General features: G+C 53.9%; 2 protein-coding genes across 24 annotated transcripts in view; one reads left to right on the top strand and one right to left on the bottom strand.

Moving 5' to 3' along the window:
• The window catches only part of TANC2 (tetratricopeptide repeat, ankyrin repeat and coiled-coil containing 2), a 342,062-nt gene extending 333,267 nt beyond the window's left edge, over nucleotides 1-8,795 (top strand). For 14 of the 17 annotated variants that reach the window (XM_057716527.1, XM_057716534.1, XM_057716530.1 and 11 more), the window contains one exon: nucleotides 1,189-8,795. In XM_057716527.1, the coding sequence (XP_057572510.1) occupies nucleotides 1,189-3,142 (1,954 nt within the window). In that variant the 3' untranslated portion in view covers nucleotides 3,143-8,795. The remainder of the gene's footprint in view (nucleotides 1-1,188) is intronic. The other 3 variants (XM_057716532.1, XM_057716523.1, XM_057716538.1) reach the window with 1 other exon arrangement.
• Nucleotides 8,796-11,888: 3,093 nt separating this feature from the next.
• Nucleotides 11,889-24,121, bottom strand: LOC130840738 (transmembrane ascorbate-dependent reductase CYB561). Of its 7 annotated transcripts, XM_057716541.1 has the most exons (6): nucleotides 16,156-16,509; nucleotides 15,751-15,986; nucleotides 14,676-14,774; nucleotides 14,324-14,427; nucleotides 13,851-14,008; nucleotides 13,359-13,698 (listed from the first exon to the last, which is right to left on the bottom strand). In XM_057716541.1, the coding sequence occupies exons 1-6, from the start codon at nucleotides 16,251-16,253 to the stop codon at nucleotides 13,506-13,508; spliced, it is 888 nt and encodes a 295-aa protein (XP_057572524.1). In that variant the 5' UTR covers nucleotides 16,254-16,509; the 3' UTR covers nucleotides 13,359-13,505. The 7 variants fall into 7 exon arrangements, with proteins under 7 accessions (XP_057572525.1, XP_057572526.1, XP_057572527.1 ...); XM_057716542.1 differs by lacking the exons at nucleotides 13,851-14,008; nucleotides 16,156-16,509 and adding an exon at nucleotides 23,579-24,121 and having other exon boundaries at nucleotides 11,889-13,698; XM_057716543.1 differs by lacking the exons at nucleotides 13,851-14,008; nucleotides 16,156-16,509 and adding an exon at nucleotides 23,579-24,121 and having other exon boundaries at nucleotides 11,889-13,698; nucleotides 15,751-15,983.
• Between the last annotated feature and the right edge of the window lie 329 nt (nucleotides 24,122-24,450).

Here is a 24,450-nt window from a genome sequence, read left to right as displayed (position 1 = left end):
GAAAATACCCTCCCAGCCCTTTTAGAGGGAAAAGTAGGATGGGTCACATATCACAGGCTCCTCTCTCTTTTCCTCTAGGCATTTGGGGGATCCCTGGATCATTTAGTCTTCCTTTTGGGGCTCTTCTCAAGTCTGGTGGCATCAAACCTCCTTCTTACCTACCTGCCCCTCCCAGCACGGCACTACACATGCATGGAGACAGGTCCTGCTGGCAGGACTGAGGGAGCCCAAGAGAAACCCCATCCTGGGCAGGCAAGGCTCTGGAAAGATCTAGAAACTGCCATCGGTGATCTTTAGATAACTTGTCACTGTCCTTGATGCCTCCTGCCCAGTGCCCTGCCCTTCTCCCCAACTCTGCCTGTAAAAGAACTGCTTCAGGTTCACGGCTGTGACCGGGGAGGATGTGGTCCTAAAAATCAGACCCAGGTTAAGTCTAGTGATGACGGTGGCAGTGATCTTAGTCTTAACTAGCTGGGGCAACAGCGTTCTCACAGAAGCTCGACTGTCTAGTTCTCTTTCCCCTTGGATTATTCCTTCCCCACAAGGCCAGTTGCCCCTTTTCTGGGCAAGGTTAATAGAGAGGATGGGAATATCTCTGACAGTTTGTGTCCTTATTTGTAAATTAGAATCTGCATTTTCTGGTCAGCAAGCCTAATACCTGCCCAGCTTTGATGCAGCAGAGTGGAGGAGCCGCAGTGCTGTGGGTTGAGGGGTAGGAAGGGCAGAGGACAGGGTACTTGCCTAGGATGGAACAGGCCCAAAAATTGGAGCCAAAATGTAAAGAAAAAATTCTGCTGGATCAGCAAGATTTTTAAATACTGTAGTTACTGTTTTGTTCCTAAGCTAATTGACAGTGACCCTGTAAATGACAACCCCACCTAACCCTCATACTACCTGGTGTGCATTTGGACACTAAGAGAAACTTCCTGAAGGGCCTGGCTGGACTGACAAAATGGGGACATTTCTCCACTAATCCCAGAGAGGCCAGAGGGAAGATGGAGGCTGAACGGGCTAGGGAATCATTCTAGACTCTTCTGGAATGACAGCCTATTTCCTTCCTTACAAATCAAACGAAACCAAAGCCCCCCAGACGCTAATAGTTCTCTGAAGCAGTGACCATGTTCTCAGCTCTTGGTAATTCCTGTTGATTCAGAATAACTCCAGTTCCTGTCTTTACATTTTGTCAAGCAGACAGTTTGCAGCAGCCTTAGAGGACCTGAACGAGGCCATCAAGCTGTGTCCAAACAACCGTGAGATCCAGAGGCTTCTGCTGAGAGTGGAGGAGGAGTGTCGACAGGTGCCGCCGCCGCCACCGGCTCCACAGCAGCCTCAGCAGCAGCTGCCGGAGGACGCAGAGCCCGAACCCCAGCATGAAGACATCTACTCCGTGCAGGACATCCTCGAGGAGGAGTTCCTGGAACAGGACGTGGACAACGTGTCCATCGGCCTCCAGACAGAGGCACGGCCCAGCCAGGGGCTCCCCATAATCCAGAGCCCGCCCTCCTCCCCAGCCCACCGGGACCCCGCCTACACCTCCAGCTCGCCTCTTGGCTCTCATCAGGTTTTTGACTTCCGGTCCAGCAGTGCTGTAGGCTCTCCCACTAGGCAGAGCTACCAGTCCACCTCCCCTGCTCTTTCTCCGACTCACCAGAACGCGCATTACCGGCCTAGTCCCCCGCATACTTCCCCAGCTCATCAGGGTGCATCTTACCGCTTCAGCCCCCCTCCTGTGGGAGGGCAGGGCAAGGAATACCCGAGCCCGCCCCCGTCGCCTCTCCGCAGGGGCCCTCAGTACCGGGCCAGCCCTCCCGCGGAAAGCATGAGCGTCTACAGATCCCAGTCAGGCTCCCCCGTGCGCTATCAGCCAGAAGCAAGTGTGAGTCAGCTTCCTGGCAGACCCAAATCTCCATTATCCAAGATGGCCCAGCGGCCCTACCAGATGCCCCAGCTTCCTGTGGCAGTGCCCCAGCAAGGGCTCAGGCTCCAGCCGGCCAAAGCCCAGATTGTGCGAAGCAACCAGCCCAGCTCAGCAGTTCATTCGAGCACCATCATCTCCACGGGGGCCTACGGCCAAGTGGCTCATGCAATGGCTAGTAAATACCAGTCTTCACAAGGAGACGTAGGAGTGAGTCAGAGCCGGTTGGTTTATCAAGGGTCCATCGGGGGGATCGTGGGGGATGGGAGACCTGTGCAGCACGTCCAGGCCAGCCTGAGTGCGGGTGCCATCTGTCAGCACGGAGGGTTGACCAAAGAAGACCTTCCCCAGCGACCCTCCTCTGCCTATCGAGGTGGCGTGAGGTACAGCCAGACGCCACAGATTGGGCGTAGCCAGTCCGCATCCTATTACCCAGTCTGTCACTCAAAGCTAGACCTGGAGCGTTCCTCCAGCCAGCTGGGTTCCCCAGATGTGTCCCATTTAATCAGAAGACCTATGAGTGTCAACCCTAATGAAATCAAACCCCACCCACCGACTCCCAGGCCCCTGCTGCACTCCCAAAGCGTAGGCCTCCGTTTCTCTCCGTCTAGCAATAGTATCTCATCCGCCTCCAACCTGACTCCCACCTTCCGGCCATCTTCCTCAATTCAGCAAATGGAGATCCCACTGAAACCGGCATACGATAGGTCATGTGACGAGCTGTCGCCCGTGTCTCCCACTCAGGGAGGTTACCCTAGTGAGCCCACCCGTTCCAGGACCACACCATTCATGGGGATCATAGACAAAACAGCCCGGACTCAGCAGTACCCCCACCTTCACCAGCAGAATCGGACCTGGGCAGTGTCATCCGTGGATACCGTTCTCAGCCCCACATCTCCAGGCAGCCTGCCCCAGCCCGAGTCCTTCAGTCCACCGTCATCCATCAGCAACATCGCCTTTTATAACAAAACCAACAACGCACAGAACGGCCACCTGCTGGAGGACGATTACTACAGCCCCCACGGGATGCTGGCAAACGGGTCCCGCGGGGACCTGCTGGAGAGAGTCAGCCAGGCCTCCTCGTACCCCGACGTGAAGGTGGCTCGGACCCTCCCTGTGGCTCAGGCGTACCAGGACAACCTGTACAGGCAGCTGTCCCGGGACTCCCGACAAGGGCAGACATCCCCTATCAAACCAAAGAGACCATTTGTGGAGTCTAATGTTTAAAGGACGTGTGTTGGAGTGAGACCCATATGTTTTCACTGCACATTTTCAGGCTTGGTTTCCACATTCGAGGTAGTTCTCTGGCTTAATTTCTCATGTAGTTTCCGCGTGGTGTTCAGAGGTGGCAGCCCACGTGCCGAAATCCTTTGCATGCAGCCAACTGGGAAGCTGGCCTCCGGGGAGCCAGGACTTCGGTTTCTCTTGTCTGTGCCCCAGCCACACGCTCTCTCCCTCTCTTCAGATGCCAACGAGGAGATTGTTGTGCCGTGTGTTTTACCAGGGAGATCAGACACAATGGTCAGCTTTTTCCAGGAGACAATCGCTTTCACTGATGTTCTCGTTGTGTAAAATGTCTTTCTCCTTTTTTACAGAAATAAGATGTTCTTGTTCGTTTTCTTCTCGGAACTTTAGCAAGAGTGTGACGCCCCTTTGCCTTGGCATTCTTATCCAGTGTTATCCAGATAGCAGCCCCAGTGCGTTCTTGTGCCGTGGTCTCTTCCCCTGGACCGCCAGCTCCCTGCAGCCATCAGGTCTAGAAAGTTCATTCACATTGTTACTGGTCTTCCTATGGGGGTAAAGGAGCAAGGAGAAAGAGAAGAAATGAGAAAACACCAATACAGTTATTTGAAATGTCACTACATGGATTTCCCAAGAGGCATCTTAGGAACATTCAGAAAACAGCCAGCCCTTTAAATATTTCAGTCAGCTGAGGAAATTGGATGAGCATCATACGTCTTTTTAAATAATTCACTGAGAGTTACTCTTTATGGTTTTAGCCAAATTAACCATTAAAAGCTACTGATTTTCCATGGGCGAGGGAGAGAGTAAATATATAGAAGGAGAGAGAGAGAAAGAAAAACTTCAGGATTCTCAGTGAAAGGCCGTAGGAAATCTTTGATTGGAGAAATCTACTTTTTGAGTCCTGATGTGTCCCTGGGCGTCGTGTTCCACAAAAAGCACTCTCTTCCCGGAGGTTGGCTGCTGTAGTAATCCTGTTAGTTGGATCTCTGCCTAGAGCCAGATTCTGTTCTACTAGCCCTCCTTTTTTTTTTTTTTTTTTTTAAACCCAGATGGTATAGTGAAGAATTGGTTCTTTGAGAAGGAAGTTGAATTCTCTGGGGACCGAGAGACTTATTCCTAGAGCTTGCACCCAGGGCCGTTGCATTCCATGGCAAATGTTGTCCAACTCCACTTCGAGATCTGTAGTTTCATTATTATGACAGGAATTGGTTATTCTTTTCTTTTCCTAGGTGGGAGTGTTTGGGGGTTAATATTTAAAAACCAGACACAGCAAAGTGTTTCAGGGTGAAGGAAGACCCTTTCAGCCCGGGGTGGGAGCACATGAGATAGACAGCAAGTCTTCCGATCTAGTCACCCTCCACACAGCTCCTGTGCCTGGTAGTCATTTGCCAGCCCGTCCTCTGAGTGGCCAAGGGCAGCGTGAGATGGACGGCAAGAACACTGAAACCAAAGCCTTAGCACAGGCCTGGTAGCGACTGCACATCCGCTCTTAAAGTTAACAAACGAAGCAACGAAAACTAAACAAAAGAGGACTCGTTCTCTGTTATCAGGAATCGTGCTGCTCTTGTTAGTAAAGGGCTACAGGAAGGGCAGTTTCCTGAATAAAAGTCCAGATGTGACCAGTCCTGTTTGTAACAGTAGGTGTCCTCTGAAAGAATCGTTAGGACGTGGGGAACGTGAAGCTGAAGTCAGAAACACTTCTTGACTCACTTAGATTCTGCCAAATAGACGAAGCCCTCCACCCCCACACCTGGAACAGGCCAGGATGTGTGTCTCTGTGCTGGAAGTAAACAGCAGGGCTAATTCAGGACCCAGACTCTGTCCACTCTCTCCGGTGCTTAAGGGCTATCCCCCGCTCAGCTAGCCCAGAGTGGACATCAGTGTCTCTTCTCTTTCTCTCATCAAGAGAACGAAATGTCGGCTATAGCATCAACCCACAGCCAGGAGCCCAGCATCCTCTCAGCCTGTTTTGTCCCGGTCTCAGTCCTCTTGGGTTCTTTGCATCTTACCCTTTTTAACTACTTCTCACTGAGGAGCTGCTGCTACATTTTGAAATTTTCTCAGTGTTTATTAGAAAAGGGCCCCTTGTTTATTTGGAACACCACACGTACCATCTGCACTCCCCTGAGGGGGTGAGCAGATTCTCTAGTTTTACAAATACACCACTGATGCCACTTCTCCCAAGCGTGTCTCTTAGGAATTTCTAGGACAGACAGATTTAGAGTCCATGCCTTACTGGACAGAACACCTAAACTGTCAACAGTCAAAATGCAATTCTTTTTTAGCCATTGTAAGAGGGAGTGAATATCACTACTGGGCGCCAGTTGTTTTTGACTAAAAAATGCCAACTGGACCTTCTTGGAGCAGGAGACAAAGCTTCTCTGTGTGAGCGGACTGCCCGTGCCCTGTGTTGCTACTTCACTGCCATGGGATGATCTTAGTACTGTATCTTAGAGATGCCTCCTCCCCCAGCAGCACTTGCTGAATCGATGTCTGGCTTCAGGTGGGGGGAAATTTTTCAGATGAAACTGGTAAGTTCCACTCACCCACATCACCCTGAAAGGGAGACAGTGGTGACAAACTTCAGCTTACAGGTTTCTCACCAAATCGTCCCTTCCGTTCACCCAGAATTCTTGCACTAGTGGGTTTCCATCACATCGTGTCTATACGTGGGTGCACTTGGTTGTTTGAAGTTGTAACTCTGATAAATACTGGATATTTAAGTGTGAGCAATGTCTTCATTAGAAAATAGCAAAACCACCCTTGTCTTTTAGTGTATTTTTCAAGGGGAATTAAAAAGGAAAGCAAGCAAGCAGTGGATCACAACATTTATAGCACAAGAAATAACTGTTGTATATAAGCATCAAAAAGATTAAGAGTTTTTAAATACAAAAAAAAAATATTTGCCGTGATTTTAAAGTGCTTTTCCAGCAATTTTCTTAGGGACTCCTGAGACATGGTTACTTTATTTACTGGATCAGTAAGGCACACAATTAACAATTAAGAATTAATGTTTATTTACAAAGTAAAGGGAAAACCTGTGTAACGTGAGAATTTGGCATGGACAAAATGGAGACCATTTTGTATCTGCTGTTGTATCTTGTCCGGGTTGCAGACGTGCGCTATTAAAAGTCCCAAGTTAATAGAGCACAAACCCTTCTTGTTCCTCTCCCATGTGCCCTTCTTTCTAGATGTGTTTAACTTAAACTTGAAGGCTCAGGAAAATTCCACTAATTAGAATCATGTACAGTACCCTAGGTTGTTGTCCGGAGATACAAGTTTGCTAATTTAGTTAAGCCTGGATTATTAAACACATTTCCTAAATTATTGTAAACAGAACAGCTTAGAGAAAGGTATTCTCGGTCCTTATATTGTATAGTAGTTTATGAACCCCCCTCTAAATATTGGTATTTTTATATTCCAGAGATGTACCCAATAGAAAAATTAATCAGTATCTAATTTAATATCCATTAAGTATTTTCCTTAGATTTTAGTCACAGACAGTGGGGTTTTGTGGATGTCACCTTGCTTCACCATACTTTACCACTAGGTGTCACTGTGGCTCTGCACCAGGCTTGACTGGTAGCAAAGAATGGCAGCCCCATAGGCTCAAGAGGGTTCGGGAAGGAGGGCACAAAGGCCTGGAAAGGGGTCTTCACACACCTGTGCCAGCTGTGGCGAGATAAACTCTCTGAACACTACCTACTTTGGACCTTCAGCCAGGCAGAGGCTGGGGGAAGGCTGACCAGAACTCCCTTGCTCTGGTGGACGGATGGATGGGTATGTAGAAGACCCATTTCTTCCCCACGAGCACCCCTCTCAGTTCCTCTCGGCCTCCAACTTTTATAACTCCAGAGGTGTCACAGTTGGATGGTTTGATTCAAAGATAGTTATTTTTCTACTGCAGAATTGCCTTGGACAAAACCAGTTGCTCACTGAATCTTTGCCACAAAATGAAACAGGCTCCCTGAGGGGGCAGGATGTACCCACCCCATCCCAGCCTCGCCCGCCCCGCCTGTCTGTCCCTGGGCTGCCCACTTCTCGAGAAGCTACCCTGCAGAGGCAGCCTGCTGCTGCTCCCACACCAGGCCCGTGCTGCCCAGGTGCGTGGGCACTGGGAGGTGTGGCTTTTTCTCCTTCTCCTCTGGGAACTCCAGACTGACCATCTACCATGACTGACAACAGTGAACAAAGGGCTTAGGGGTAGGAGCTACCTACAAAGACGTGTCATGGAAACCTTCACCATGCAATGCCTTGAACTCAGCTCTGGCTGCTCCCAAGAAAAGGTGGCTGTCTGGGGGCCTGGACACAAGCACAATGGGGCTGGTGGAGCCACTGTGCAGAGCTACTTGAATAATCACTGGGTCTTCATCAACTTTTATAACACAGACCACTCAAGGGCTGAAGTGTTGGTAACCTGCATTTCGGTGTCCAATGCCTCACAGCAGCTGAACCACCCTGAGATGCTTGTGGCCAGGTGATGGCCACAGTCAGAGCTTTGAAAGTCAGTACCAAATGAACGTGTAATTGGACACCAAAAATCAAGTGTTACTTTCATGTCTCCTCACCCGTATCATCTCATTTCTTCCTGCTGACTCTGTGATATCTCCACGAAGCTGACCTGTCAGGTTTTAGGCTGGATGCATCTAGGTGCAGGCCAGCATCGCTCTTGTATTTTCACACCTCCTCTGTGGAAAGGAAGGAGCCTAGCTGCTTTGTTGTAGCACTTGCTGGCTGGATTTTTCTTTTGCCTAATCACTAACCAGAATACCTGGTGAGGGGGACTCAACCCAATCCCTTTGGTCCCCAGGACCAGACAGAGAGTTAATTCTGGAAAATTCAGTACTTGAATGTACCTGCCTTATTGTGAACCAACTTACTGGAAAAAAAAGTTAGAAAAGCTGGCTCCAGATCTCTACTTCATTCACAGGTTATTTTGGAAGTCCTGTAAGTTACACTTCCTGTTCTGGTTCGGTTTATTTTCTTTTTTTTTTTTTTTTTTTGGTTTGTTTTTGTTTCTGTTTTTTTCCTCCTTGGCTGATTCCTGCTGAGTGGGGCCAGTTCCTCGTCAGGCTCAGGGCAGGTGCCATTCTCAGGCATGGCCTCCTTTCCATCCAGCATAGCATCTTTGTCTCTGTTCTGTCTCCTCCAAATCCAAGATGATTTTAATTAGTACAGACATGTACAGTCTACAATTAAAGAGTGATTTGTACTAATATGATTTTGATTCTTCCTCCTCTTTGCTGTCCTTTCAAGACACTTGCTGGAAAAAGCTTTAATGCACTTAGTTTTCCTTTAGGTTTTCTATAACTCAGATGTAAAGGACTTTCTCTGTACAGTATATTATCCAATGCATGTTTGTTCTCTATCCTGATATATTGAACACCACACAGTTGTGAACTCGTGCAGTGGGGATGTCCCACACCCAGCAGAGGCATCTAGCCCCCTGTGTATAAGGAAAGACATTTTCCTTTGCTGTACTTGCTTGAGCAGTTTTATTGTCTGTACATGTGAGCTGTGTGAGATAGATGTGAAAAGTTAAATGAATGCAGTTTCCTGCCCACGTATACAGATCGCCATCTGTACAATGCACTGTATGTATGAAAGCAAATGTACTTATTTATAAATGGGTAACACTCAGAAAAACATGGCGTTGTGGTGCTTTCTCCTTTCATCACAGTACCTTTCCGGGGAGCTGACTCGACCTCACCCTCACTGATGCCTGCCGTGCTGAGGAAGCTTTCCCCGAGGGCAACTGGCTGAGGCCAGATTCCTAATTAATTGGCTGGTCTCTCAGGGATATTTAGGGTCGCCCCTTGAGGCTCTTGTTCACTCAGAGGAGTTACTGAGTCCCTCTCTTGGGAGTTGGACACTGCAGTGGGCACGCGAGAACCTTGGACAAGGCAGGCCTGTGGGCCCACCCGCCCAGGCTCCCTGCATTCACTGAGAGAGGGAGGCTTTTTCTTCCGCGGAAGTCTTTCTCCAGTCTTTCCCTCAGCAAGGGAGCACTGGGTTCCTCTCCTCCTTTGATTTTGATAGCCAAGGCTACGCCCCAGTCCAGCTCCCGTACCAAAATCCAAGGCTGCCAGTTAGAGCTGGTAGGTTTAGCCTGCGTGCCCGAGGCGGGGGGGCAGCACTGGCTCTAGTGCCCAAGGCTAACTTGGTCAAAGCTGGAAGCGCACTGCTTCCAGTGACTTTATTTTTTCTTCAGAAATCCAGCTGGAATTTCCAGTCCTTGCCTTATAGAGAGCTAGGCAGCTGCACGGTGAATGGAGAGGTCGCAGATTTCCTGAAACTGGCTGGAGACTCAATACCTTTCCTTAAGGACAGAGTCCTGCGGTCTTTCCTGCCTGGCTGCGACCTCTCTGTCTGCTTCAGGTACAAGCAAGCAAGGAGACCACTTCCTCTAGACACCAGACTTTAACAAACATCCCTGCTGTGTAACTACATCCATTTCCACCAAAGCTGGGGAAGCAGGAAAACTCCAGGCATGGAGTCATCCCAGCCTGGACGCCAGAATTGCCTTTAAAGAGGAGAGGACTCTGGAAGGAACTACCTGCTCAGTCTGAAAAATATTCCTGGGCTGCTCCAGTTTTTCTATTAAAAGTCAATAATGGATAGGTGGTTGAAAGGTGAACATCTTTTTAAGGACTCTTGAGGTGTTGGATGAAAGGTGAAAGGTAGTGATTCCTAAAAAGCTAATTCTTAAACGCTGTTTGCCCTGAACCTAAAGAGCCACTCAGATCAGCAGGAAACAGTGCACTCAGCACATTCTTGTAGGTCTTCCCCTTGTCATGTTCATCCCCGGGCAGGTGCCCTTTAATAGCTCTTTACAGCTCCACACACTGCTGTGCACACACGCACGTGGGCAGGCTTCCCTTCCAAAGGCTGAGGGGGAACCTAGCATCATCTTCTTTCACCTTTAAAAATGGAAGCTGGAGGAGCTTGAAGAAACTTGGAGATCAAATTCTCCCATTGTCAGGAATAAGGATAGGACATTCATACTAAGGGCATCGTGTCTGGAAGGCCCTATGATAAAAAAGATCCTCATAGAAGAAACAACACTGAGTCATACTGTAACAGGCCATTCTCTTGAGATGCCCAGACACTCAAGGCTTAGGGACTGCCCACGTGTTCTCTAATTTATTCCTCATACAGCCTCTGACAGACGACATTGCTCTCTCCAAAACACAAATGAGGAAGCAGATCCTGAGACTTTAAACAGCTCAAGGCCATAGAGGCAAAGGTCAGATTGAGATCTGATCTCAATCAGATCGTCCCAGAAAGCGTTTTCCCCGTTACCTTGCTGCCGCCTTCCTCAGAAGGGTAATCCAAGACAGGCAAGCAGTCTGGATGATCCGGAAGCAGCACAGGCAGTGATCAAGAAGGAAGCTCAGAGAAAGCTATTTTGCTCTCCTGTGGAGAGACAACTCTGTGCTACAGGCAAGAGGAATAACTCTGGGACCTCGCAGGGCTCCAAATCCAGTGAGGTGAGTTGGTAAAGGAGTAACCCCCTGGAAGGAGAGGCAGCACCTGGGATCACCTGAATAGTCAAACACAAAGAGACCCTTAAGATTCAGAGGCTAGGGCTTCCCCGTTGGTGCAGTGGCTAAGAATCTGCGTGCCAATGCAGGGGACGTGGGTTCGAGCCCTGGTCTGGGAAGATCCCACATGCCGCGGAGCAGCTAAGCCCATGTGCCACAACTACTGAGCCTGCGCTCTAGAGCCCGCAAGCCACAGCTACTGAGGCCCACACACCAAGAGCCTGTGCTCCGCAACAAAAGAAGCCACCACAATGAGAAGCCCTCACACTGCAATGAAGAGTAGCCCTGCCCTCCGCAACTAGAGAAAGCCCGCGCTCAGCCACGAAGACCCAACACAGCCAGTAAGTAAGTAAATAAATTTATTTAAAAAAAAAGATTCAGAGGTTAGCACAAAAGCTGCAAGAGAGACGGCACTCTCACAGGGTCAGGATGCCTCTGCCCTCGCACAGAGAGCCAGCCCTGACCCTGACCGTGATCACCTTGTGACATGCACCAGGCCATGCTTTGCAGGCTTTTAAGCAAATGAAGGTCCACACAGAAGCCTTGATTCAGGAGAAAGATACTAGATGCGTCAAGCAAAGACCTCTCAAGCTCTGGCTCAGACACGCCAGAAACCAGATTCGATATAGAAAATAAAGTGCTGGGAAGTAAGAATCTGTGACTCCGGAGAATTATTAACATTATCAGAGGATTTGCTGTAGGGTCCCTTTCAATGGTGAGTCCCCTTGGTAAGTTTCAGTTAAGTAACAGTGTTTTCAGGAGAAGCGGTGCATCCCTCTGAGATCTGAGGTCACACCCCGCTTTACCGTAAACACATCTGCCTGAGCCTCAGGAACTGATCTAAAGTAGAACCTCGGCTTGTTCTCAGAGTTTTGCTCCTCTTCTTAGGGAATGAAAAGACACATTTTTAAAAGGAAAAAGGTGAATGGAGTACTGAGGAAGCTTCTCGTCAAGGGCCTTGTCAGCCTCTTACGGCTCCACCTCCAGACTGGGTCCAGAGTCAGGACAGCCGCAGGGCCATTTCAGAGCCTGTGCCGTGATAAATATCATTGATCACTTTACCTTCTGTGCCCAGCCTGGGGATAAGCAATTCCTCTCGACCGTAGTAGACTAACTTCATGTATCTGCTAAAAGCACTGGCTCTTTTGCTTGCCACAGTAAATGAAGATAACAGGCAGGAGATCTACTGTAGACATTTATTGAATCATCTGTTGTACCAACACAACATTGTACTTCATAGAAGATTGGCCACAGGCAAAATAAACCACCACTGATCAGCTTGGGGGCAAGGGGGTTGGGGGCGAGAGGGGCTGGCTCATTAGTCAACCAGCATATGCTTTGGCAAACAGGCCAGTTTACAGACTTTTTCTTGCAAATCCAAGGCAAGGGAGACACACAATTGTACTCTGGTAGTTTGTCTAAGGTGGAGTTTTCCCAAGTGTAAACACTGACTTCAGCACGTGATCAAAGAATCACTGGAGCCCGTGCGCTTGCAGAGTAGCCAAGCCTGCTGGGGAGGCGCCCGCCGCAGCCACCTGCTCTGAGAGGCGGCATCACCCAAGGCAGGACCCATAGCCAAAGCTGAGTTTTAGAAACATGAGCATTAAAGGAGACAGACAAGCCCCCTTTCTCGAAGGCAGCATTTAGGTGTGAGAAAGGCAGCCATTTAAAAAAAAAAGAGAGATTTGGAAATTTTATTAATGTTTTCATGTAAGTAAACTGTCTTGTCTCAAACTGTGTCATGCTCTTCAAAGCTGGGAAAACAAGGAGAGAGCATCCGCCAAGTCCACGAAGCACAAGATCGATGCTCTAATCACAGTTATTTCTAGATTGAAGCCAAACCAGTGACTCAGCTAAGAGCATTACACACTCACGGGGTTGGGGGGACTAATCCGATTCTGACTTGGTCCCAACTTCCTGCAAAGACGGGCCCCAGGAGAGAGAGGGGAAGGCTTTCCTCTTGAACAGGCAGCCCCCACCCTCCCCACGGAAAAGAAAAGGGGGCAACAGCGGCTGCTTTTTGTTTAGAGCAGAAAGGTTTGTGCCTTGGGCCTCTGTCACAGCAGCACCTGAGTGAGCTCCGAGGCTGGGCGGCTGGCTCTCAGAGGCCCCGGGCCCTCGGAAGGGGAGCCCGTGTAGGTGGCCCACCGCCCGCAGCGCCGGCCCAGGCCCACCTCCTGCCTCTTCTTTGGGCAGGGTTGTCTCAAGCCCTGGGCCCCAACCCCTCTCCCGGCAAAGCCGCCCTGGGGCTAAAGCGTTAAAGAAAGAGAAGGCTCCAGCACGTAGCTGGGCCAAAGCCCCGCGTCCAGAGCTCCCCGGGGGCCAGTCCCTCCCCTCTCCTGGGGAGCCCTGCCCGGACACCAGCATATTTTTCACATAATATCACTTGCTCAGCTGCCAAAGGCTGGGCCCACAAGACTCCTGGCTGGAGTTCGGCGTCCCACAAAGCTAGTCTTGGCTTCGCCAGGCCCTGCGCTGAGCCCCGCTTTCTCCCCGGACGCGGCCCAGCACCCTGAGCCCCGAGGGGGGCGCCGCCCCCCACTCTCCGACCCCTTTAGGGATCTGTGCTTCTGCGACCAGGACCAACCGCCCAGAACCCTACCCAAAGCTGCTCCATCCGAGGCGGGGCGGGGGTCTGCGCGGGACGGACAGGACAGCAGCAGCAGGGAAGAGGGGAAAGCGGAGGGGGCCTGAACCCCGAAACCAGCGCGCAGGAGCCCAGCCCCGCCCGGAGTCTCGGCGGGTGCGGGACGGACACCTGTCAGCACCCCCGGGGGCCGCCTCGCGGGACGGGGCGCGGGTCACTGGGAGCTGGGGCTGTCGGCCTCCGTCAGCGTCTTGAAGTCCATGGAGAGCGCTTGCTCTTCCGCCTGGAGGGGCCGCTTCCAGTCGGCGCGGGTCAGGATGTAGAGCACCACGGCGCCGAAGGCGGCCAGCAGCAGGCCCAGCACGTTGGCCAGGACGCCCTCGGGCTCGAACTCGCTGTACTTGGTCCTGCGGGGTTGGGGCGGAGGGGAGGCCACCCGAGGCGTCGCCGTTAGGGCCCGAACCACGCGGTGGCCCCCCCTCGGCCCCAATCCCGCCGCGCCCAGAGAAATGCCCCCGCTCGGCGGCCCCACGCAGAGGCGCCGGCAGGGGGCGCTCACCCGAGCTTGAACAGCAGCGCCTCCTTCAGGCCCAGCAGGGCGGTGCCCACCGAGAGGAGGAAGATGGCGGCGCCGAAGAAGACGTGCTGCGGCCGGTAGCGGCTCCGCAGAGAAAACGACGCGCCGGGGAACAGGAAGAAGCTAAAGCCCACGAGCCACTGGGAGGGGAGGGGAGGTGCTGCCGGAGACTGAGCGGCGCCTGGGTGCGCGGCCCGAGGACGCCCCAGGCGGGCGCCACGAGGCCCGCGGGCCCACCCACCCGCGCCGCGGCCTCCGGCGGAAGCGGCAGCGCCGAGCACGTGGGGAAGGCCGGCTCGACGCTGGAGGCCCGTCTCGGGCCGCACTGTGCGCCCGGAGGCGGGGCCTGGGGCCGGAGCCACGTGCCTGTCGGTCCCCGCGGGGCTTGGCCGCCTCTCGCCCGCGCACACACCCGGCCCGCCCCTCCCCACCGCCGTGGGGCCGCAGAGACTCACCTGCGCAAGGAAGAGAACGAAGACCAGGATGCCACACCAGCTGTGCAGGCTGTACAGGTCGGCGTAGCCCTGCTTCCTGTGGTAGTCGAACACCGCCACCAGGCCTGGCCCGAGGCGGGGGTCGCGTGAGGACGGGGCGGACTGGGACGGAGGGAGTGCGGCGACCCAAGGGCAACCCGACTGGCCGGGACTTCTGGGCTCCAGTCCCGGCTAGGCGGCTGCCAGCACCCAGTGTCCCTGCCTGGAAGGCGGGGGAGGAGGGGTGGGGAGGAGGGACTGGCCAGTAAAGCAGCTACTTCCCCAAGTCAGCAGAGATGGGGGGAGGGCGGGACGGGCCGGGCCAGGAACTCACCCACCAGGGCGAGGATGAAGGCGAAGACGTGCAGCACCGCGTGCAGGATTTTGGTGGTGCGTTTGGCCTCATTCCTGAAGACGCGGTAAACCAGCAGGGCTTGTGGGCGGTGAGAAAGCGAATGTCAGAGCCCTAACCCGAGCGTCGGGCCCCTCCTGCCGGGAGACAGGAGCGGGGAGACACCCTCGGCTGGAGAGGGGACCTGAGTTAAGGGCTTGTCCAGGTGCCCCAGCCACAGCGAGTGGGGAGAAAACAAGGCCCCGTGTGCCCTCGCCCCCTCCCCCACCCGCCACCTTCTTGTCAACTGTCCTGTGTACCCCCCACTGTGTTCTAGGCTTATCATGCAGTCACACCGAGGTGTCACCAAGCTTCTGAGTTCACCTCTTAGCTATGATGGTCCTCAGATGGTCCAGTACTGAAAAGCTTGAGCAGATATTCACTACTTTTAGCAAGCAGGCTCCCTGGTTGGGAAACCTGTGGTTCTCAAAGCAGAACCTTGCGACCCCAAGCTAATTCCCCCTCTTCTGGCTGAGGCGATCAGGGCCAGGGGGCCTGGGGAATGTCTCTTAGGAGTCTGCTGCTGAGAGGGTGGCTGTCATCAGGTCCACCTCTAAGAGGGATGTATAGATCCAGCTTTCTTATTACCAGAAGGAGAAGGCCACAGCCCTCTGACCTTGAGGCAGTGTGGCGGGCCAACCACCGCCTGAGTCTTACCCCAGAGAGAGGAGCTCTAGCTCTGCCAAGTCCAACATCTCCCCTGGCATGTGTGCGTGCACGCACACTTTTTCTCTCCCTCAATTTCAAACCACCTCTGCGGAACATGTCTTGCTCACAGTCCAGCCCCTGGGCCTCCGCTGTATAAAGCACACACTGTCGGATGCTCCTTGTTGAAGCACGAGGTGAAAGAGCTGGGATACCTCAGAAAGGAGTTGCCACCCACCAGCCTCGGGGCCCCTGATTTGGATTCCCAGTGTCCCCAGGGTCTAAGCCAGCTTCCTTCTCTGACTGGACAGATTCAGGGGTGAAAGGGTCCCTGCAAACCTCCCCTCTCAGGTGGTGTCGCCCAGAGACTCACCATCTCCCTGCAAGAAGACCAGGCCTATGATCATGCACAGGGGATGCACGTTGAACTGCAGGGCGCTCTCCCAGGCAATGCCTCCTCGATACACACCGAGCCAGGCGCCAGTCGTGGCCACCACAGTCAGGCCCAGCAGCTGGGAGAAGGCCACGTAGTAAGGCAGCGCCGCAGGGGCGGGTGCTGGGCGGGCAGGGCTCTCCATGCTGAGGTGGCTCTCTGTGCCCAGGCAGCTGCTACAGGAAAGACAGTGGAGCTCAGAGGAACAGCCCACGCCCTGCAAACCTGCATCCCAGGCCTCCCTCACAACCTCTGCTTCCTCCTTCTCGGCCCACTCCCCCAGGCCTCCATGCTAATGCAGCAAGCAGCCCAGTGGAGGGCCAGCCTCCCTGCACAGACCCACACCTGGCTGCACTGCCACCTGCAATGAGGGAGCAAGTCAGTCCTCCAAATTCTGGCTGGAGCAGGAGGGCCCAGTGCCAGTGCTTTACTTTCAGTTTCATGAGGCCATGGGTTTTCTCAGGTTGGGTTCACAGGTGAACTACAGAGAAGTGAGCAATTCTTTGAAGGTGCAGGAATTTTTCCTCCAGAGGAATCTTAAAGGACACCTGGGGTGAGAAATGAGGACCCTGACTCCCCCTTGCCTGCTTTTTCAGCTCCCAGCCGGAGATGAGAGAAGTCCTGCCCACCGAGCAGCCGCCCCCCAGCGTTGTGGCAGCAGCCATTAGAAGGAATGTGTTCTCAGGGGCTTCGCCAGAAAGGACCCAGGGGACAGGAGCCGCCAAGCAGCCCGTTTCCCTTCCTGCCTCCTCTTTGCTCTACCTGGGGCTGTGGGCCTGTGCTCCTCCCTCAGGCCAGGCTTCCTGAACTGAGACCTACAAGGTGAGAACTCCTGCAGTCACTTAGCTCACAAGGGTTCTGTGAGACAGCAGGTGTGTCACTGCTCCCGTCCTGCAGACAAGGAACCAGGGCTCAACCGGGGTTTGAGGAAGAGAGGCTCAGGGGCTAGTGGGAGGCATTCCCTGGCTCCTCTGCCCAGTTCTCAGTGTCTCCACAGCCACGCCCAGGCTCAGGGTGGCCTGTGTGCCAGCTCTTCACCCTGAACCTGCTGGTTCTCCCCACACTCAGGCGGGAGAGGCAGCGGAGGATGTGAGGGGAAGAGGCGGGTGATGAATAACTATGGTCCCCGTTTGCTGTGCTGGCGGCCTGTGGCCACAGAAAGGCGCTGCCGTGGCTCCAGGAGAGCCGAGCGCTCCATCCCCCCAGCTCACCTCTCCCACTACCCCAGCCTCTCCCAGCAGCACTAGAGACACCCTCCTCCCTCGTTACTAGCAGAGAACAACAGCTGAGCAGAGATGCTTGACTAACACGTTTTGGGGTCCCCCCAATACCGAGCACACACCCTCTACCCTGTGGTGCTCAAGAACTAGTTTCCAGTTGGCCTGGCCTTGCCCTCCTGGTGATCAGGCTGTCTTTACCCCCAGTTCTCTCTGCCACCTTTGACAACTGTTGGCAACTCCATCATTTTTTAACAAGGGGGGCAGGCAGTGTTAACACACACTCCCTGCAGTGAAATACAGATAAGCAAAAAAGAAAAATTGCAAGTAATCAACATTTTTATTTATATCCTTCTCTTCTAGAAATATATGTAGCTTCTTTCATAGAAACATGACCATACCAATTTCTAACCTGCTTTTTTCACTTCATTATAGATCACACATATTGTCTCATGTCCATACATGGCTAGTTCATATTTCAACCAATCCCCTAATCTCCTGTTGTTAAATATTTAGCCAGCTTTCAGCTTTTCACTAAATAAACACCACTATGTGATCATCTTTGCACACTTGCCTAATTCCTAAATGGAGAAATGGAATCCTGAGCAAGGGCTAGGTTGTTTTTTAGGTTTTGGATATATGATGTCAAGTCATCTTCCAGAAACACTCCCATAGCAGGTGGAAACACCTGTTTCCAGAAGCCCTGGGCAACAGTGAAGCCATGTTTCTGGAAGTTCTGCCCTTGCTCTTATCTGTCACCTCTACACCAGTGACACCTAAATCTAGTGCCAGCCTGTCTTCTCCCCCAAATTTAAACCCCATTTCTAACTGTCCACTAACATCTCTACCTGGACATCCCTCAGACACTTCAAACTCAGCACATCCAAACGCACATTCCTCTCCTGACCTCCCAGGTCACCCTTCTAGTCCCAACGCCCAATCCTAGGGCTTCTCCCCCAGGTCTCCCCATCACTCCCCTCCTGGATACCTTCACTTCCACCACCCAGCAGGGCCTGGAGCTTGTGCCCCAGTCTCCCTACCCTCATCAATCTGCCTAACGGACAGGGACAAAGCCAGCTCCCCGGTAATGTTGCCCCAGCAGGCACAAAGGGTCACCAACGCGTGGTGGCCAACTCCATAGCTGATCCTAACTGAGTTTCCACCCACAGCCCCCACTGTTTTCCTACCAAGTCCACTCTGAGGAGATGCTCCCAGTTCCCCGGTGCTGACAACACGACCTCGTTATTCCCTCCACCTCACACTCCCCCGCGTTCCCCGCTCCTCCTCCTCTGTTGATTTGCTCCACGTTTTGAAATGAGCATTTTGTTCGCCACTTTGTGCCCCTCCTCTGCGTCCCCAAGGTTGGCCTGGCGCTTACTTACCCTCGGTGTCTGTTAAGCCTTTGTGGGCCTCTCTGCTGCAGCGCCCTGTGGGCTCCCTGAAGGCGGGGAGTGCACCCACCTCTCCCTTGGGTATCCTCGGGGATCTAATCCCTTGCACCGACTCCAACAGGAAAAATATACTGAACAGAGAAATGCTGTCGTCCTCTCCTTTATTAGATTCCTCCCCCGAGAGCCCGGGGCACAGTCAGAATCTGATTAGCTGTGAATTAGGAAGAACAGAAGGAACACGCTCTGCCCTGTGCCCGGCAGGCCTGCCAGTCTCCCCGCCCAGCAGACATGGGGGGGGGGGTGCCGAGGGCCGCGCAGACGGTCACTCTGAGCCACTCAGGTGACGCAAGCCAGGAGTCAGAGTTCTCTTCATAGCCGTGATAGCGTGATTTATAATAAGAAACATCGGACAGAGCCTCTAAAACCCTAGGAGTTTTCCAAGTCACAAAAGCAATCAGCGTTCCTTTTGTTATGTTAGTATTGCCGGATGTTAACGAAGCCCCTCGAAAACCTGAGGAAGAGGCTGGTTACCAGGGGAACCAGCCCTGCGAGAACTTTCAGTCCCACCCCTGACCTCCAGAGAGGGAGGGGCTGGAGATTAAGTGCAACCGCCAGTGGCCACTGGTTTCATCAGTCAGACCTGTGTAATGAAGCCTCCGTAAACCCCCAAAAGGACAGGGGTTGGAGAGCTCCCAGGTTGGTGAACACATCCGCGTGCCAGGAGGGTGGCACCCCCCAGTTCCCCAGGGACAGAAGCTCCTGTGCTCCAGACCCTTCCAGACCTTGCCATACATACCTCTTCACCTGGCTGTCCCTGAGTTATATGCTTTTATAATAAACCAGCAATCTGGCAAGTTTCTCCTAGTTCTGTGAGCTGTTCTAGCAAATTCACTGAACCTGAGGAAGGGGTCGTGGGAAGCTCTGATCTATGGCCCATTGAGCAGTCAGCAGCAAAGGTGACAAGCTGGACTTGCAGCTAGCGTCTGAAGGAGGTGAGGGGGCAGTCTTATGGGACTGAGCCCTTAACCTGTGGGATCTGTTGCTGTCTCCAGGTATATAGTGTTAGTGTTGAGTTAAATTGTATGACACCCAGGAGCATCTGCTGAGACATGGAGACTTGCTTGATGGTGTTGGAAAGAAAACGTGTGGGAACAGCATGTTAACTAAGCATGTGGCTTTAATGTCCTCCCTGCAGACTCATACCCTGCATTCCCTTGGGAGTCTGAGCCCTAAATGCTGTTGGCACCCCGGCCTGGTGGGCTGGAGATGCGAGCCTCAGAGCTAGGGAGCCCCGCTCTGTACTCAGCACTTCGTTGTTCTCTCCTTCCATCTTCGCAGTAACCTATGATGATAACAGGAGTATTACCCCAGTTTGACAGACGAGGAAATTGGGACTCAAAGAAGATGAATGACTTACCCCAAATCAGCCGCAGCAAAGAGGTGCTCAACTCAGTTGTTTATCGAGCACCTGCAATACTGCGGCCACACTGCTGGATACAGGTGAGACATGGCCCCCGCCTTTTAGGGCCTTGCGTGCAAGGTGCAGAGCAGATGCAGATTCTAGAGTAAAGGGCCGTTAAGAACTCAGGCCGTGAGTTAAACTCCAAGAGCGCTTTCCACTGTCCACGCTGGCGTCACCACACTGGGGTGGCCGCTCATTTGGATCTCCTACAGGCTTGCCTGCTGGCAGCGTGGCCCTGCACTTTCTAAGGCCAGTAACCAGGGAAGAACGGAAAACTTCCCAAATACTGAAGCCAGTATTCAGAGGATCTGAATCTGCTAGGAAGCAGGGCTCTGGGACGGCCTCTCCCCTCACATGCCAGTCCTCCTGGGCCCTTCTCACCCCTAGGGAAACCATGCTCCTAAGGCAGTTTACACCCACCATGGCATCAAGCATGGCTGTCCCCCGGGGGCTCTCCTGGGAGAAAAGGTCACAGGATGGAAACGGGTAGGTTAGAGAGAAGAGCTGACAGGTACAAACTAGCTGCAAGATCTTCATGACAGCTGCTCCAAAGGCATCTCTCTTGGTCCCTATGCCCCAATAACTAGGCATCTCAGAGGAAGCCAGAGATAAAGAATGACCTTTGGACTCATGGAGGCCTAAGCAGTCTCCCCTGTGGCCCCTTCCAATTTGAAGGTGATTCTAAATCCAAGAGGGATGACAGGAAAATGCACACGAAGAAAGACAAATCCCCCTTGGTAGGCCTGTAGCTTCCCCACAGGTGACCTCACAGCCAATAAGATCTAAGCGAAAAATCCAGATTTACAGAAAAGACAAAGCATCGAATGGTTCTGTGCTTCACAGAATATGAACTGAGACCCCTTCAGGAACACTGTTGCCCCACTCGTCATTCGGTTCAACATAACTGACAGTGGATCTTTATGCACAGAGGGGCTGCTTCCGATGATGGGGGATGCAGAGGAGACATTTCAAGGACTCCGGGTGGAATCTGACTCACCCACAAACGTGTGGATTTGCAACCCTTGAAATCGGTTGAGATTCACTCCCCAGTAAGCAAACACCTTTGAATTCTGCTCCCTCATTTCCCAGTCTGGACAGCGGGAACATTTTCTCGCCCTTCCTTCCTTCCTCACGGTGGAACCCCAGAATGCCAGCGGCTCTTGGGCCTCCTGTGTTCCCAGAGCAGCAGTGCGGGCAGCAACGTCAAGGGCCTGGAAGCAGCCCATCTGCACCCCTGAAGTCTTAGCCCAGCAGACCAGACTCTCAGAACCAGGGTGAACTCTTGTGGATCCTTACCCAGCCACCCTCCTTCCTGTCGGAGCACGGGATGGCGATGTCAGATCTCTGGCAGTATTTGGAACCTTGGGCTGTGACACTCCCCCCCCAACTCCCCTCCCCCCCCCCCCCACACACACACCTGCAGTCAGACTCCACTTAATGTGATCAACCAGGGCCAGGAGATGCCGCAGGGCTTGAACGTGCCAGCGAGCATCCCTCTCCCTCCTGGAGCCCAGGGGGTTTCATGAAAGGCCACCAGGCCTAATCTCATTATGGGGACCAGACACCGCACACGTCCCACAGCCTGGAAGCAGGGAGCCTGGCCCGGCCACAGCCCTCCTTATCCCCAGCAGGGTTTTAATTGGGTTAGAAAAGACTGTGTTGGGGGCTAGATGTTTTCTTGATGGGTGAACCAGGGAAATGACTCAATTGTCCTAGAATGTGATGAAAGAAAAGGCAACATGAGGGCTGAACTGTTAGGTGGGGCACTTTCTTACCACCCACACCCAAGTAACCCCCAGGTAGAAAGCTTGAAGTCAGTTACTGAGCCCAGTTCTCTACTGGGTCCAGGGGCTCAGTGTCAGGGCTCCCAATACTTGCAGGGGCTCACAAAAAATGTTTTCATTTCTGTGAAAATCATAAGAAAAAAAAAAATTCTAGGGCTGAAGAAAATATTTTACTTTTTAATCCATCGTGGATTATATTTGTCTGTATATCAATGTGGTTGTAAAATACCATTCTCTTTATTTTTTTATGGGGGAAGGGGAAAGTCACAATGCAGCCCTGGTCAGACGGATGTGATTTCAAAGCCAGCCCCACTGTTCATGACTGCTCCTGGGCGAGCCAAGCGCCCTCTCTGAGCCTGCTTCCTCTTCTATAAGGCAGGGGGATGTTGAGATCCACCTTACTGGCCTATAGCAAAGATTAAGCAGGATAAATACGTGCCAGTGCCTAGCACACTGCCCACCACATAGTAGGCATTCAGTTAAAATAGCAATCTAACAAAAACTAAATCTGGTCCTAATAGCTCCTGAGGAAGAGTCACACATCAGAAGCTGCTGACACATAAGGTTTGGGGCCACAGAGAGCCAGATGGCAGCAGACAGCACGGCGCCCTCTAAAAAATCCACACCCCCCTCCTGTCTACCATGAATCCCTGCACTGGGCAGAAACCCCTGGACCTGGGGTGCATTCCTCCTCCGAAGACTTATAGTACTGCTGATCCACTTTGTGTTAGAAGCCGCCCATGCCCTGCCTGCCAAGGGAAGGTGGCGCGGCCGGCATAAGCAGGGCGTCCACTCAGGTCCAGGAGGCTCCTCCTGCCCAGGGGCGGGGTTGTAGCAGACCTTTCTCTGTATGGGGCTCCCCTGACATTTACAAGTTGCCTGTATTTCTGCCTCAATCCAGTTTCACAGGGCAAATCAAGATATGTATTTTGTGGGTTTTTTTTTTTCATTTGCTATGAAAACGAAGGAACAGAATCCAGATAAGATAGAGCTTCATTTAATGAGTCTTAGAAACTCCTCAAAGCCAAGGTAGAGTGAGAGTGGGGAGGGGCAACCAGAGGGGAGAAAGACTCGGAAGGGATGCCAATTTATAAAGACATGTCTGGGACTCCAGGGTCCACCTGAATCCTCCTCTCTGTGGTGCCCTGGGGGGTGGGGGTGGGGGGCGGGAAGCGCAGGCAGAGAGGGAAGGTGCCCCCCCCCCATATCCAGGTGTCAAAGGCGGCAGCAGCTCCCTTCCTCAGCTCAGTTCTACGTCCCCTGTACCCATAGTTCAGGGCCTACCAAGACCAACGCAAGGAGAAAGGATTTCCCCAACGGGAAACTACTACTGGCACACCAAGAGGCTGGGAGTGTTCGAGAAGGACAAGGAGGGAATCTCCTAGCTGGACATCTCACCCCAAGAGGAAAGAGGCAGAGGGAGCGAGGCCCTGCCACTAGCGAAGCAGTCCGGCAGCTCGGTTTCAGGTTTCAAAAGAACAGTCATGGCAAATGTTGGTTGATCCACGTCTACGCTAGCTAGTTTCTAGAATACGGCAAAATATTAGCCGTGGGTCCATACATCAACCTGGGGTCACCTGCTCCTCCGTTCTAACTTCCGCAGACACTGGACACAGAGGCAGACCCGGGGCCGGCGGCTGACAGCTCCAGGAAGGAGCGGGACGAGCTCCTAACCTCGGGCCTTGCTCGGTGGCCCCGAGCCCGGGGAAGCAGGTGAGGGGAGCCAGGTGGGGCGGCAGAAGAGGCAAGCAGAAAGACTGGCTGCGGCGCCGGGATGCCGGCCTGTCCCGGCGCGGGCGCGGTCCGGCCCCAGGCCGGGCACACCTGAGCCCGCCGCCCGCCGCGCTCACACCCGGGCCCCCTCCCGACTCCGTGCCGGGGATTGGCTCGCCCCCACCCGCCCCGGCCGCCTACCTGGCCGGACGTCGGGCCCGGACCTCGTCCTCGCCGCGCCGCGCCGCGCCGCGCCGGGGCTGCTCAGCCGGTTCCGCCAGCCGCGCCGCCTTCGGCGCTACCACGTCGCCATGGCGACCGAGCAGCGGCAGCGGGTTGGCGGCCAGGCGGGCGAGGCGGCGGGCGGGGTCCGCGCGGACCGGAAGTGCCCCGGGCGGGTCCGCGCGCCCGGGCCCGGCCCCTCGCGGTTCCCGGGTCAGGGGACAGCGCCCCGCCGGACGCCGGGCCCGAACCGTGACGCCCGCGTGGTACGGGCTGCGGCGCGAGAGCCGCGGCCACCGCGACCCGGCCTCCGAACCCGAGCTCCGGGAACCTCCGAATCCGGGCCTGGCGACCTGGTTTCCGAGGGTGTGGGGGGCCTCCTAGTCCAGGCCTGACTCGGAGGCCGCCGGCGAAGCTGGGGGGGTGGGGGGGAGGGGCTAGCGGGCCCGCCGGCAGGGCCCCGGGCAGAGGGGAGGCCGGGAGGCCGGCCGCCCTGCTCCCTCCTGGTCTCCGCGCTTCCAGGTTCCCTCCCTCCGCGCCCTCCCTTTCCCGCCCACCTTCTTCGCCCGCCCCGCCCCGCCCCGCCCCGCCCCGCCCCGGGCTCAGGTGGCCACTAGGTGTCAGACGTGGCCTGGGCCTTGGCCTCGCCACTCCTGCAGCCCTGGGGGACGCGCCCCTTCCTCGCAGCCCGGAGGGTGGAGGTGTCACTCGCAAGGAGGCTGGATTCACCCCTTCCCCAGTTCCGTATCACCCCCCTCACACACACGCACACTAGGTGACGCTTCTTGCCCCCTTTTCCCAAGCCAGGGGCCTTTGCCAGACTGTACCCCCCATCCCCCCACACACCCCCC

This window comes from Hippopotamus amphibius, chromosome 17, assembly GCF_030028045.1.
Source record: "Hippopotamus amphibius kiboko isolate mHipAmp2 chromosome 17, mHipAmp2.hap2, whole genome shotgun sequence".
In the NCBI taxonomy this organism is placed as follows: domain Eukaryota; kingdom Metazoa; phylum Chordata; class Mammalia; order Artiodactyla; family Hippopotamidae; genus Hippopotamus; species Hippopotamus amphibius.
The sequence above is the reverse complement of the archived record's forward strand: the minus strand, read 5'-3'. Positions and strand labels throughout refer to the sequence as shown.